This window comes from Dendropsophus ebraccatus, chromosome 4 (genome assembly GCF_027789765.1).
Source record: "Dendropsophus ebraccatus isolate aDenEbr1 chromosome 4, aDenEbr1.pat, whole genome shotgun sequence".
In the NCBI taxonomy this organism is placed as follows: Eukaryota; Metazoa; Chordata; class Amphibia; order Anura; family Hylidae; genus Dendropsophus; species Dendropsophus ebraccatus.
In genome coordinates, this window is record NC_091457.1 from 97,106,814 (window position 1) to 97,119,545 (window position 12,732).

The following is a 12,732-nucleotide window of genomic DNA, read 5'->3' on the forward strand; positions in this document are numbered from 1 at the left end:
TACGATTATCGCTTAAAGGGGTAGTGCGGCGGTAAACAATTATTCACAGAATAACACACATTACAAAGTTATACAACTTTGTAATGTATGTTATGTCTGTGAATGGCCCCCTTCCCCATGTTCCACCACCCCCACCCGTGTACCCGGAAGTGAGGTGCGCTATACATACCTGTCACGTGCCGACTCGTCTTCGATCTTCAGTCTGCGATGTCGTCTTCGGAATCCCTCCGAGCGTCCTGAGTGCCGGCCGCCCTCTCCAGCCTCATCAGATGCTCAGCAGTGATTGGCTGAGCACAGTTTGGCTCAGCAAATCGCGGCTGAGCAGCTGATGACGCGGCCGCGTCATCGGCTGCTCAGCCTGAGCACAGTTATGCTCAGCCAATCGCGGATGAGCACCCGATGACGCGGCAGAGCAGCCGATGACGCGGCAGAGGGCGGCCGGCTTCGGCCGGGCCGTCCGAAGACGACATCGCAGACTGAAGATCGGAGACGAGTCGGCACGTGACAGGTATGTATAGCGCACCTCACTTCCGGGTACACGGGTGGGGGTGGTGGGACACGGGGAAGGGGGCCATTCACAGACATAACATACATTACAAAGTTGTATAACTTTGTAATGTGTGTTACTCTGTGAATAATTATTTACTGCCGCACTACCCCTTTAAATGTGATCGCTTATGTTAAAATTCGAACAATTATCGTTCCGTGTAAATGCAGCATAACGATAAACAATCTCATTTGCGATCGTTTATAGTTAGACGTTAATCGTTAAAAATCGCTCAGTGTAATAGGACCCTAACTGGCACAGCTGTTCCTTGTAAGGGCCCTACTCCACAGGAGCAGATCGGCGCTCGTTTACATCGTTGCTCGGCCCGTGGAATAGGGCCCTAAAGTAGCTTCACACACACCGTATCGCAGCGAATTTTCTGCTGCGGATCCGCAGCTGATTTGATCTAAATAACTGAACACTGCATCAAATCTGCTGCAGGTCCGGTGTGTGAAGGCACCCTAAGGGATATCCGCAAAACATGAACTGTTGGTGGGTCTTGAGGACTGGAGTTTAGAAACACTAACCTAGACCCTAAGGTACTAGGTGCTTGATAAGAAATAATGAAGGAGTCCTTGGTTTGGGGTCTTGTACAGGGGAGCCATAGCAGCAGTTCCCTCCCAGAGATCTCCCTCAGGGAATAAAGTACTCCCTGATTGGGCAGAAACCAGCTGGAAGGCTTTACCGCTGGCCCAGTGATTGTTGAGATTACATGAGGTACCCAGCTCATTAATTGGTCAGGGGAATCCCCCCATACAACAGTGGCTGTTGGACAGTTAACCCTTTGTGAACAATCTCCTTCAGCTGTGCATACAATACAGTGACATCTAATAGTAGAAAATAGGAAGTGCAGCCAGAAATGGGAAATACAGGTATTAATAGGAAATACATGCAGAGTGCAGATTCCCTTCACCCAGAGGGTACTATATGAAGGTACCTTACTACATGTGGGCAGAGGCATAGCAGGGGCCACACCTACTCTGGGACACTGCAATAATGGCACTTTAAGTGTATGTTCACACTGAGTACATGTACCGGAACGGCCATGCCATGTCTATGGGACGGCTTGCGCGCCTCCACTCCCGCTGCTCTCCACGCAAAGAATTGACAATTTTTTGTGCAGAGAGCCGCTGCAGCAGAGGCGCGCGAGCCCTCCCATAGACAGGCTATGGCACACTGAGGCAGGCAGGAGTTTCGTTTTCTAGCAAAAAGAAGCCCTGGACCTTTCTAACACAGGTATCTGTGCAATGTCACTCCTTCAAAGTGACAATATTGCTGTAAAGGAGACTTTACAAGGCTCAGTTATTGTCAATGCAGGGCTGCACAAATGATCACTACTTTGTTCATGCTTGTTTAGCTGCAGAAACATGGCAAATTTCTTTAAAAAATACAGAATCTAACAAAATCCAAAATCAAGATCCACAAGAGATAGAAAACTGTATCTATTTATATCTACTGTAGATCATTCTCTGAGTTAGGCCGCTCTTACACAGTGCAATACTGGACCATAAATACATCCAATTTTTAAAGGGGTAGTTCAGCAAAGAATCTTCTTGCAAATCAACTCGTGCCAGAAAATGCCAGTGATTTGTAATCTACTAAGTTGTGCAGTACTTATCAGCTGTTGTATGTCCTGCAGGAAGTTGTGTATTCTTTCCAGTCTGACACAGTGCTCTTTGCTGCCAACTCTGTCCATGTCCGGAACTGTCCAGAGTAATAGCAAATCCCCATAGAAAACCTCTCCTGCTCTTTAGAGTGGAAAGAACACACCACTTCCTGCACAATATACAGCAGCTGATAAGTATTGGAAGACTTTGTATTTTTTAATAGAAGTACAAATCTCTGGCACTTTCTGGCAACAGTTGTTTTGAAAGAAAAGAAATCTTGCTGAACTAGCGGATTTTCACTGTTTTCAGGGGTGGATCATAATAAGTTAGACTATATAAAAATATGTTTATGCAGTACTGTTTGATGCAGTACTGCACTGTGTAAGTGCGGTCTTAAAGCGTTTGTTACTAAACAGGTAAAAATCTGGACAGGCGAGATCTGTACTGTTAATCTACAATGATGCATTGTCCCAAACCCTCAGCCGTGAGAAGAATTAATCTGTACATAGCTTCAGCCTCTGACTAATCTGATGAGAAGTTCCAAGACTTTATGGCAGGTTTTTTTTTTCGCTAGGAGTTGTTACAGTACACAGAAAGAATACACAAATCATTTCCACTTCTACACCCAGAGCCCGAGGAACAAGGGCTGCAGCTATAATGAGAGGTCCTGGAAACAGAACATCACTGTGTACTAACTGCTCTAGCCCAAATTTAAGAGAATATTAGTGAAAGCGGCAGTTTTCACAGCAGCACATAGTATTTCAGGAGACAAGTGTGCTGATCATCTAGGAAGCAAACTCTTATTACCTGCAGGCGTACATATGATTCTTGCGGACACTTCTTCGGAAAAACCCTTTGCAGCCATCACAGCTGGACGCTCCATAGTGTTTCCCTGTAGCTCGGTCTCCACAAATTGCGCACAAGGTGCTGACGCCATTACTGAGGGATCCTGGGCTCTCTGACTCCACTGTTATTATCTCTGCCAGAAACAACAGACACCTTTACAGATTGTACAGCATGAGCAACATCATCATCATCATCATCATCATCATCATGAATCACAACAGTCACACGACTACGACATCATAGAGACTTTTATATATGCATATCATGGCTCTAAATCTGGAGAACACCAACCATGGAACCCCAGCTAAACTGATGAGATGTTTTATAATATGCTGAGAAGTTCTCAGGACCTTGCTGTCCCCTGGACTCTGATGTGGTCACGTCGACGTTCCAAAAATTTGAATGCAATATCCACATGATGTTTTTTGGTGGTTTTTTTTTACGGTGTTTGCAGTTTTGCAAATCTAAGCACTTTACCCTCTCAGTCTTTTTTTTCTTTTTACAGATATATTAAAATATATAAAAACACCAGGAAAAAAGCCACGTCTATATGCATATTGTTATTTGTTCCATTTAGTCAATAGAAATGTTGTAATAATGAAAGAATCTCCTGGCTTTGTAATGCAAACACAGGGGCTAAAGCCTTAGAGATTAAAACGCCTATACTAATTTACAGTGAAATTTAAAGTAAATGTCTAAATAACTGTAAAAAAATAAAAATAAAATAAGGGGGTGGAACATAACAAACAGACTATTCTTACCTTTTCGCGCTGAACACTGAACAATCCTGCCTCCACTTCCGAAAAGGACTTGGAATCTGACATCATTTGGATATATAAATATAGTAGAAAATGACCGCAGCACTTAAGGTTTGTAGTGAAGAAATCAGTAAATAATTTATTCCATAAAAATGGCCACAGGAAAAACAGCGATGTTTCGCTCCATCTATAGGTTAAACAAGTGTTTTATATCATCCTTGATTAATCTAATTGTGACTTGAACATGTGTAGGCATGATAAACATGTGTCAAAATAATATCAAAGTTTCAATACATATATGTATGTATTGAAACTTTGATTGATATTATTTTGACACATGAATGTTTATCACGCCCACACATGTTCACGTCACGATTGAATTAATGATATAAATTGATGATATAAAACACTTGTTTAACTATGTGTATCCACTGGCTTGAAAAATCTCCTATAGATGGAGCGAAATGTTGCTGTTTTTCCTGTGGGCATTTTTATGGAATAAATTATTCACTGATTTCTACACTACAATCCTGGAGTGCTGCGGTCATTTTCTACTATAATTGACTACACCTGTGGACCAAGGTGGGGCGGCAGGCACCCAGCATACAATATTGAAACTGTTTAAAAAAAAAAATTCTGCAAGCACACATAAAATGTGCAGATTCATTTTGAGCAAGGTCTGTGAGTTTTGGCGCAGCATGTAAAAAGTGCACTAGTGCAAAAAAAAAAAAATGCACAAGTTATAAATAGATCCCTTAATCTTCCTTTTATGTGTCTTCCATTTATGATCTGTACCTGGCTGTGTATTGAATTCCAGTTAAAACCTTAGTGTGCGAACAAAGCCTTACTGAAGTTTTGTAACCACAATCACATCTGATGCTAGAGGCGGATGATATGCGATGGTCAAAGGCTCCACCCTGGGGTCAGGACAGGTTATCATGACCTACAGATTCTGATCAACCTGTTCTTTTCAGATATTGACACAAAGGAGATTCCACATTACCTGGAATTGCATTCATAACTTTGTGGGGGAAATTGCTTATAAGGGTAGCCTCACACGTACCGTATCGCTGCGTGTTTAACGGTGCGTGTTTAACGCTACGTTTTTGGTGCGATTTTTAAATGCGAGTTTTGATTTTCACAGGAAAATCATGTGAAAATCAAAACGTGCATGTAAAAAACGCAGCAAAAACGCAGCGTTAAACACGCATCGATACGGTACGTGTGAAGCTACCCTAAGGCTGTATTCAAACAATGATTTTGAATGGCCATTATTTAATACTCAAAACTACAGCCGTCATTTTGAGCATCAAATATTGGCCAGTGGCGTAGCTACCATGAAGGCAGACCACGCAGCTGCTATGGGCCTGATGTGAGAGGTTGTGGCCTGCAAGTATTATCTGCAAGTTCAACTAGCTGACAGTTCACCACCCTCAGCAGCATCCCAAAGCAGCATGCACATGTGGGCAACTCCTCCCTTCCCCCAGTATTCCCTCAGAGTGGCTCTCGGCAGGGACGGCTCTCACAGACCACTCTTCCCACGCTCAGAGCATCCTGGGGGTAGAGGGATGGTTCAACATACTTTGGCATCTGTCATTACTATGACGGCTGCCGGTACATTTTTCAAGGTTATGTTCACTATGGCCGTCTTTTCACACCCTTTTTGGTGTGGCTATTTTAAAGTCCTATTCAATATAGTGGAAATTACAGTGAAAGCATGGTGTAAAAAAAAAAAAAAAAGCAACAGGTGAATAACATAAAATAACGGCCGCAAATTAAAGGGGTACTCCACTTAAGAAAATTTAACCCAGTTGAATTCCTACCCATAATCTAAGTTTGTTTGTTATAGGTTTCTATTACATGAATTGGGCCGTATGTCTGCAGGAGCCTATGGGAGGCTCGTGCTCATGTTCATTCTTCAGCATGGAGAGAGGAGGTGCGTGAGCCTCCCATAGACTGTCATTATGACATGGAGGCTGGTGGGACTTCTCCACCGCGAAATTCCGCCAGTTTTACTCAGCGTGAACGAAGCCTTAGCTGTAACACCTCATCTGTAACCCTGACCTCCACTGACATCACACCAATCAGTGAGCACCTGGCCAAGGAGAGGGGCAACAACAAAACAGTGACAGCCTGCTGAGCAGTGCAGGGAAAAGGAAACACATTTGTTTCATCTATTGCTCTCTTTCTAATCTATCTATGTAGATGCATAGATAAATAGATAGATATTTTGTTTACAGTGTAAGGGTACAAACCCACTTGATGTATTTGCTGCGTGAATCAGTCTTAAAAATAAGCAGGCAAAACGCAGGTTGGCTTTATACAATTGTTCTGCGTTAAAATACGCAATTGCATATTTTTGAAGCGTGAAGCTACATGCGTTTTTCGCACAGGTTGTTAACAACTGATGCTTTGCTAACAACAAGCTTCACGCTTCAAAAATACGCAATTGCGTATTTTAATGCAGAACAATTGTATAAAGCCAACCTGCGTTTTGCCTGCTTATTTTTAAGACTGATTCACGCAGCAATTACGTCAAGTGGGTTTGTACCCTTAGGCTGGGTTCACACTACGTATATTTCAGTCAGTATTGTGGTCCTCATATTGCAACCAAAACCAGGAGTGGATTAAAAACACAGAAAGGCTCTGTCCACACAATGTTGTTTTAAAATAACAGCAAATATTTGCCATTAAATGGCGGCCATCCACTCAATTTCAACATTGTGTGAACAGATCCTTTCTGTGTTTTTAATCCACTCCTGGTTTTGGTTGCAATATGAGGACCACAATACTGACTGAAATATACGTAGTGTGAACCCTGCCTAAAGCAGAAGCAGATTGAGCCAGCGATGGGCAAATACTACAAGATGAGGTGAATACTTGGCAGTTGGCTCTGAGGTATAGTGCATGCTGGGAGATGTAGTTTCCTGGCCAGCACCATATTAGATATAGACCAGCTTTTAGGGTTCAAACCCACTTGACGTATTTGCTGCGTGAATCAGTCTTAAAAATAAGCAGGCAAAACGCAGGTTAGCTTTATACAATTGTTCTGCGTTAAAATACGCAATTGCGTATTTTTGAAGCGTGAAGCTACATGCGTTTTTCGCACAGGTTGTTAACAAATGATGCTTTGCTAACAACAAGCTTCACGCTTCAAAAATACGCAATTGCGTATTTTAACGCAGAACAATTGTATAAAGCCAACCTGCGTTTTGCCTGCTTATTTTTAAGACTGATTCACGCAGCAAATACGTCAAGTGGGTTTGTACCCTTAGAATAACTTGGAACTCAGGAAGGTGGCAACTAGATGGGAGTAAGCTCAAAATACTCGGGGACTTGGTTAGTAAGACCTGCTAGGCTTGGGAGCATTTAATTTTTTAAGCTCTCGGGTGGAATACCCCTTTAATTAATTATATGAACATTTATTTGACATTATTTTGTGTGAACCAACGGCCGTTGTTTCCATAGACTTCAATTGAAATAATTGAAGACTGAAAACAACATCCGTTCTTTGAAATTAAAATGGAGGACTTAATGTTTTCCTCATTAAGGAAACACATTTTTTTACATACCTTTCTGTCAGGTTATTTTTGCTAGATGCAAAAGCACATTCATTGCTATATATTTTTTTTTTTTTACAATGTATTTGAATGGAAAATACGTTTTTTTTTTACTGCATATGTTTATGCATCAAAAAATGTATATGTACATATGTACATGTACAACTGGAAGGGAAAGTATAACACTTTCATTATTATTTCTCTGTACAGCTGGATTACCTTGTACTGCAGATTTTCGTCAGCAGAAAATGTGCCAAAGGCAGATCTGCAATGGGTGTATCTAGTTGAAGGTTTGATTTAGTACCAGCATGCAATGATGTGGTTAAACTATGTGCATAGCTAGAAGGGGAAATGTGCCCAGGCACAAAGATTGGGAGGCTTTGGGGTCGGCCAACAGAATAGCAGTGTTGCTGATCACTCACTTTAAGTCTATGTTCACAAGCTGTACAAACATTGACCGTTCCGCCGTGAATGGTCAGTGTTTAACGATACCCACGGCCAGAATTAATGATCACAATCATTAATTCTGATCATTAATCATTAATTAATCATTAATTCTGATCATAATCATTAATTCCGGTCATAGGTTTCGTTAAACAGCGACCATTCACAGCGGAACTGTCAATGTTTGTACAGCATGTGAACATAGTCTAAACCTGTCAAAAGATAATCCACTGTCCCTGTTAAAAGATATGTATAGCCAATGGCTGATTAGCGTAAAGGGCTGAACAAAACATCCTAGCGATATTGTGCAGCCCTGGCTGCACAATTTTCGAGATATGTAATAGGCTTTTAAAGCGACAGCCAATCTAGCAGATTGGCGCTCATTTACACCGCTGCTCCCCCATGGTGTAATAAAAGGGACAGGGCCTCCTGGGTTACAATGAACTGCTGAAACAGGAAGTAGGAGCAGCTTGGTAATGCTGAAGGCACAAGCAGTATGCTGGGACGCAGAGGGGCAAGAGAGAGAACATAGGAGTGATGTTATTTACATGGGACTGCAAGTTGGAGTAGAAGTGTTATTTACATGAGACTATTTATTAGAAGAGCCTATATGTTTGGAAAATTGACTGAAAGCAGTTACTAATTGACTCTGTTGATCCATTGAAGTCTATGGGCCTGTCAGGAACATGCTGCTGTAAATGCAGACAACCTTTTTCGTTGTATATTATGGGCATAGCTTTATTTATAGGTGACTAAGAAGAGGGTGGTAATCTTTGTATACTGTATGTGTATTGGATTTGGCTGAGGGAGGGAAGTAATGTCCTTTTCATGAGACTGTATGTTAGAAGGGCTTAAGAGAGCTCTTGCAGGTGGTCACACTAAGCAGCCTGTTGGCAAACCATCAGCAATTTGACTTTACGTGGTTTCGTGGTGGTTTTGGTGCCCCATTAGAAGCTGCTTCACTAGTGTATTAAGATCCTCAGTCCACCATGTAAAAAGAAAGTGTGCCTTGTGAGACAGAACAATGATTTGCTTTGTTCTAACCTACACTAAAACCCCATTGGGGATAACAAACTGGAAATATACCACAGGTGCAGGGAAGTCTAGCCTCTGCGTATAACCTTACTTACTGCACTGGCTTCTTAATCAGGAACATGATGATGCTATTGGTAGAAATATATGATGGGCTCTAGTCACAGTGCATTTTGGGAAACATTTCGTCTCCCATTGTCTCTGGGGCCCGGATCTTCAGGGAGAAATCTGTGTGCAATCCAGTTTTATGGCACCATTAAATTCCAACTACCATAAATGTAACTAATGGTATCAAAGGTCACAGATTGGAGGAGACGTCACCACCTTGCATTGCCCTATTTTGGAAACCGCCCATAGAATGAGACTGGCAAAAGGAAAACATTGTAACCATAGTATTGTCAGATATGATTCCCATCATCCTGGAAAAGAAGACTCCAATTGTTGTCTCTCCCAGCACCTCTTGCAAAAATGATAGGACCCTAGGCAGATCCACACTACCTATAGGAAATGATGTAATCTAATTGAAGGCCTTTCACTCCTGGACCCAAAGTAGTTACCTTTACATTCTATACTTACAGGCGAATGTAGTTACAGTCTTGTGAATGACAATAACAGACTCATACAAATCCCCAGACCAGTCAGTCATATTTAGGCAGGCCACTTAATTTTTTTTTTTACATAGAAATAGATGCCCCAAGCTTTCTACATAATAGTAGCCTACCTACCAACCAGGCACTTATATTGGGCACAATTTTCTGCTCGCATCTTTTCCCTAAAACAACAGTTGTTATTAAGTATCACAAACAAGATGATAAAAACATAACTCATTAACCCCATAGCAAATAATACAAAGTAAATGTGACCCAGCAACAGCGAGCATGACCCTGTACACAACCCTTGACCCCTCTGCCACTAGCTTTCATGTATTTACTGAGCAGGTTACACAACACACTGGTATACAGAGGGTCCACCATCTATAGGGGAAAGCAAGTAAAGAAATTCCAGCATAAATAAAAAGGTATGATTAATAAATAAGATAGGGTGGTGACCACTGAGACCCTACTGCCCACCGTCTAATGACAACATACATGCTGAGACCGTGTTTTGAATAAAAGTGGTGAATAGCCTGAGTTGTGTCTTTAATAAATGATAAGCTTTGCAACTTTCTAATAGACTATGGGGGAATTTATCAAGACCATGCGGCTGGTTTCAGCTTCTGCGATTTATTAAGTTCTGAAATCTACCCTAGCTCTGCGAAAAGTAATAAAACTTTACATTAAACTCAATACCTCAATCATTGATCTCCCCCCAATGGTATATACAAATTAACAGGACACCAAAGTTTCTTTGTTACTTTTTCATGCAATTACAAAACTTCAAAATACAAAAGTATATCACCCAAATGGTGGCTGCAGGCAGCCAGAATGTATCATCAAGCTATAATATAGCATGAATTCATGCAGAATTCTGAATATACTGTATATAGATTAACGTAAAAAGAGGGATATTAAGATTAGGGATGAGCGAATTTACATTAAAAATGTAGCAAATGGCTTTGTTAGCTCGGCAGTCGGCTTATCAATCTGCTACCTTTGAAGTCTGTGCCCCTTCCTGCTGCTCCTCCTTGGGTACCTGGAACAGCTGGATACAGCCCTGAAAAACTACTTCCAGTTTCCCAGGACTGGATTCCGCTTTTCTCCGACACCCGGGGAGGAGCGGCACAGACTTCAAAAGCAGCAGACTGATAAGCCCACTGCCGAGCTAACAAAGTGATTTGCTATGTTATTACTGTAAATTCACTCATCTATTATTAAGATAGCAGCACAGCCTATAATGTGGCATCTTACATCTATTGAAGTCCTTGGCAAATATGGAAGTATACAATTGTAAGCAACTTCCTCCACTGGAGGATGGGAGTATCTGTTCATATAATACATGTTAATGGGGCGTTCACACCTACAGGATCTGCAGCTGATTTTCTGCAGCAGATTTCAGTTAAATAACTGAACACAGCATCAGATTTGATGCTGTGTTCAGTTATTTAACTGAAATCTGCTGCAGAAAATCAGCTGCAGATCCTGTAGGTGTGAACGCACCCTAAATATACAAAATTAGATACATACAATTACATGATCATATTTTGGTTTCTCAGCCATTTTTAGGGGACTACGAGTTCAAGCATGTTCTCAGCATAGGCCTGGTTTATAATCCCATCATTCCATCGGGTTCTGGATCCTATTATATGAACCTTTGCTCCTCACCTGCATTAGTCGGCAGCACTCGAATACTGTCGAATTCCAACATGGTGTACGTAGAGTCCAGGGTCTCTGAGTAATCTGGTAATTCCATGTCCATAATTCCCTCACAAAGCTTCATTATTGTGATCTGTCAACAAGAACAGGTCACTGACGCCAACAACCCTGCTGCCAATCACCCCACGTTGCCCCCTCCTCGCCACCTCGCTGGAGCAAAGTTACAAAAAAAAAATCAGTGATCAGAATGTAAACTGCAGTGACACAAAAGTTGACAGGAGGAGGTGCAGCAGCTGGAGTCACAAGTCAATCACATGGAGATAAGTGTTCACCAATCACTGTCATTCACCATTACCTAGATGTTTACTGATAGCTTATGGGACATAAACTCAGAGGAGTATGCACAAAAGAGGAGTCTTTACGTCGTAACAAAATCATCTGACACATTCATGTACAGTAAAAACTGTTCAACCACTATGGAGTTCTGCAACTTTGTAATAGACTTTGTGGTGAATTATCAAGACTGGTATTATATGCAAATCAAACTGAAATGTATTAGAAAATTTATTAAGAGGTGGTTTGCATCACAATTTGCACCTTTTTCTATTTGTAATACTAATAAAATGTTGCCCCTCATAATGCTATTTTTCTCTACATCATAAAGAAAGATTCTTGTTAAATCATTATTTGGCAGCTGCTGCAAGTAAGGCACAACTCATACTTTTTTTTTTTCAGTGTGTTTTTTATGTGTTTCCGCTCTGCAGTTCTCATATGTATCTATGGGAACATTCGCTTTAAGTATTGCCCATGTTGTGTCCCATCACGGGTGTTTCTACTCTGAACACCTGTCACAAAAGCCTTGTAATCTAAAGAGTTTTGCCACTAGATGTCACTATGTTAAGTCTTGTATATGTTGCACAGCTGAAGTCACTATAGAGTTACTGTCTTGTTATGCGATTCTGAGAGATGCTCTTTTTCTTCTACCTATCTCTATCCTCTATTCTTCTCCACCACTCACAGGGACTTTTACATACCCTGTAGGAAGTTGTCACATGGGGAGAGGAAGTGTAGCGCCACTTTAGTTTAGTTTCCCTCTGATTCTCTGAGGACTAGGACACACACACAGATCAGGCATCCCTGCTGAACTTAGCCAGGGCCTGGCTCTGCCAGGTTCCCTGTCCACGACAGACCAGCTGTGGTGGTGGACACACGTATGGAGAACGCAAAGACTTTCCTTTTAAAGATATTACTATAGACAAGATGCAGTGCTAAACAGCTAAAGAGGACAAGTCAGAGAACACCCCAGCCCACGCCGAGAACCTCTCTTAAAAGAGAAGGGCGGTATCCTAGACAGAGGAACTGACCCGGATAGAGCAAAGCAGCCATATCCAAGGCCTACGTATCTCGCAGCGCAGGTGAAACCGGGACATGCTTGAACACTTAACTACACTCAGGTAACCAAGACTGGGGCTTGTGTCATCCTCATAGGACGGGTAACCCGACACTACAGGGCAGAAGTTGGTTATAGCGACATTCAGGTCGAAACACGGACACAAGTATTCTCTTCTTCTCAAGTATCTTCCAAGTATTTCTTCTCACAAGTTCTGGCAGAGCGCATTACTAAACTGGCTTGGGGCTCTCCCGACAAACTCCCCTCTACTCTTCTGAACTTCTCTACTCTACTCA

The 12,732-nt window shown here is 41.8% G+C and overlaps 1 protein-coding gene across 1 annotated transcript in view; it reads right to left on the minus strand.

The window, feature by feature from the left end:
- The window catches only part of LOC138788455 (hepatocyte nuclear factor 4-beta-like), a 29,369-nt gene extending 18,073 nt beyond the window's left edge, over positions 1–11,296 (minus strand). The window contains exons 1-2 of the mRNA XM_069966327.1: positions 11,056–11,296; positions 2,962–3,133 (exon numbers count right to left, since the gene is read on the minus strand). Coding sequence (XP_069822428.1) covers positions 2,962–3,133; positions 11,056–11,170 — 287 coding nt within the window. The 5' untranslated portion in view covers positions 11,171–11,296. The remainder of the gene's footprint in view (positions 1–2,961; positions 3,134–11,055) is intronic.
- Between the last annotated feature and the right edge of the window lie 1,436 nt (positions 11,297–12,732).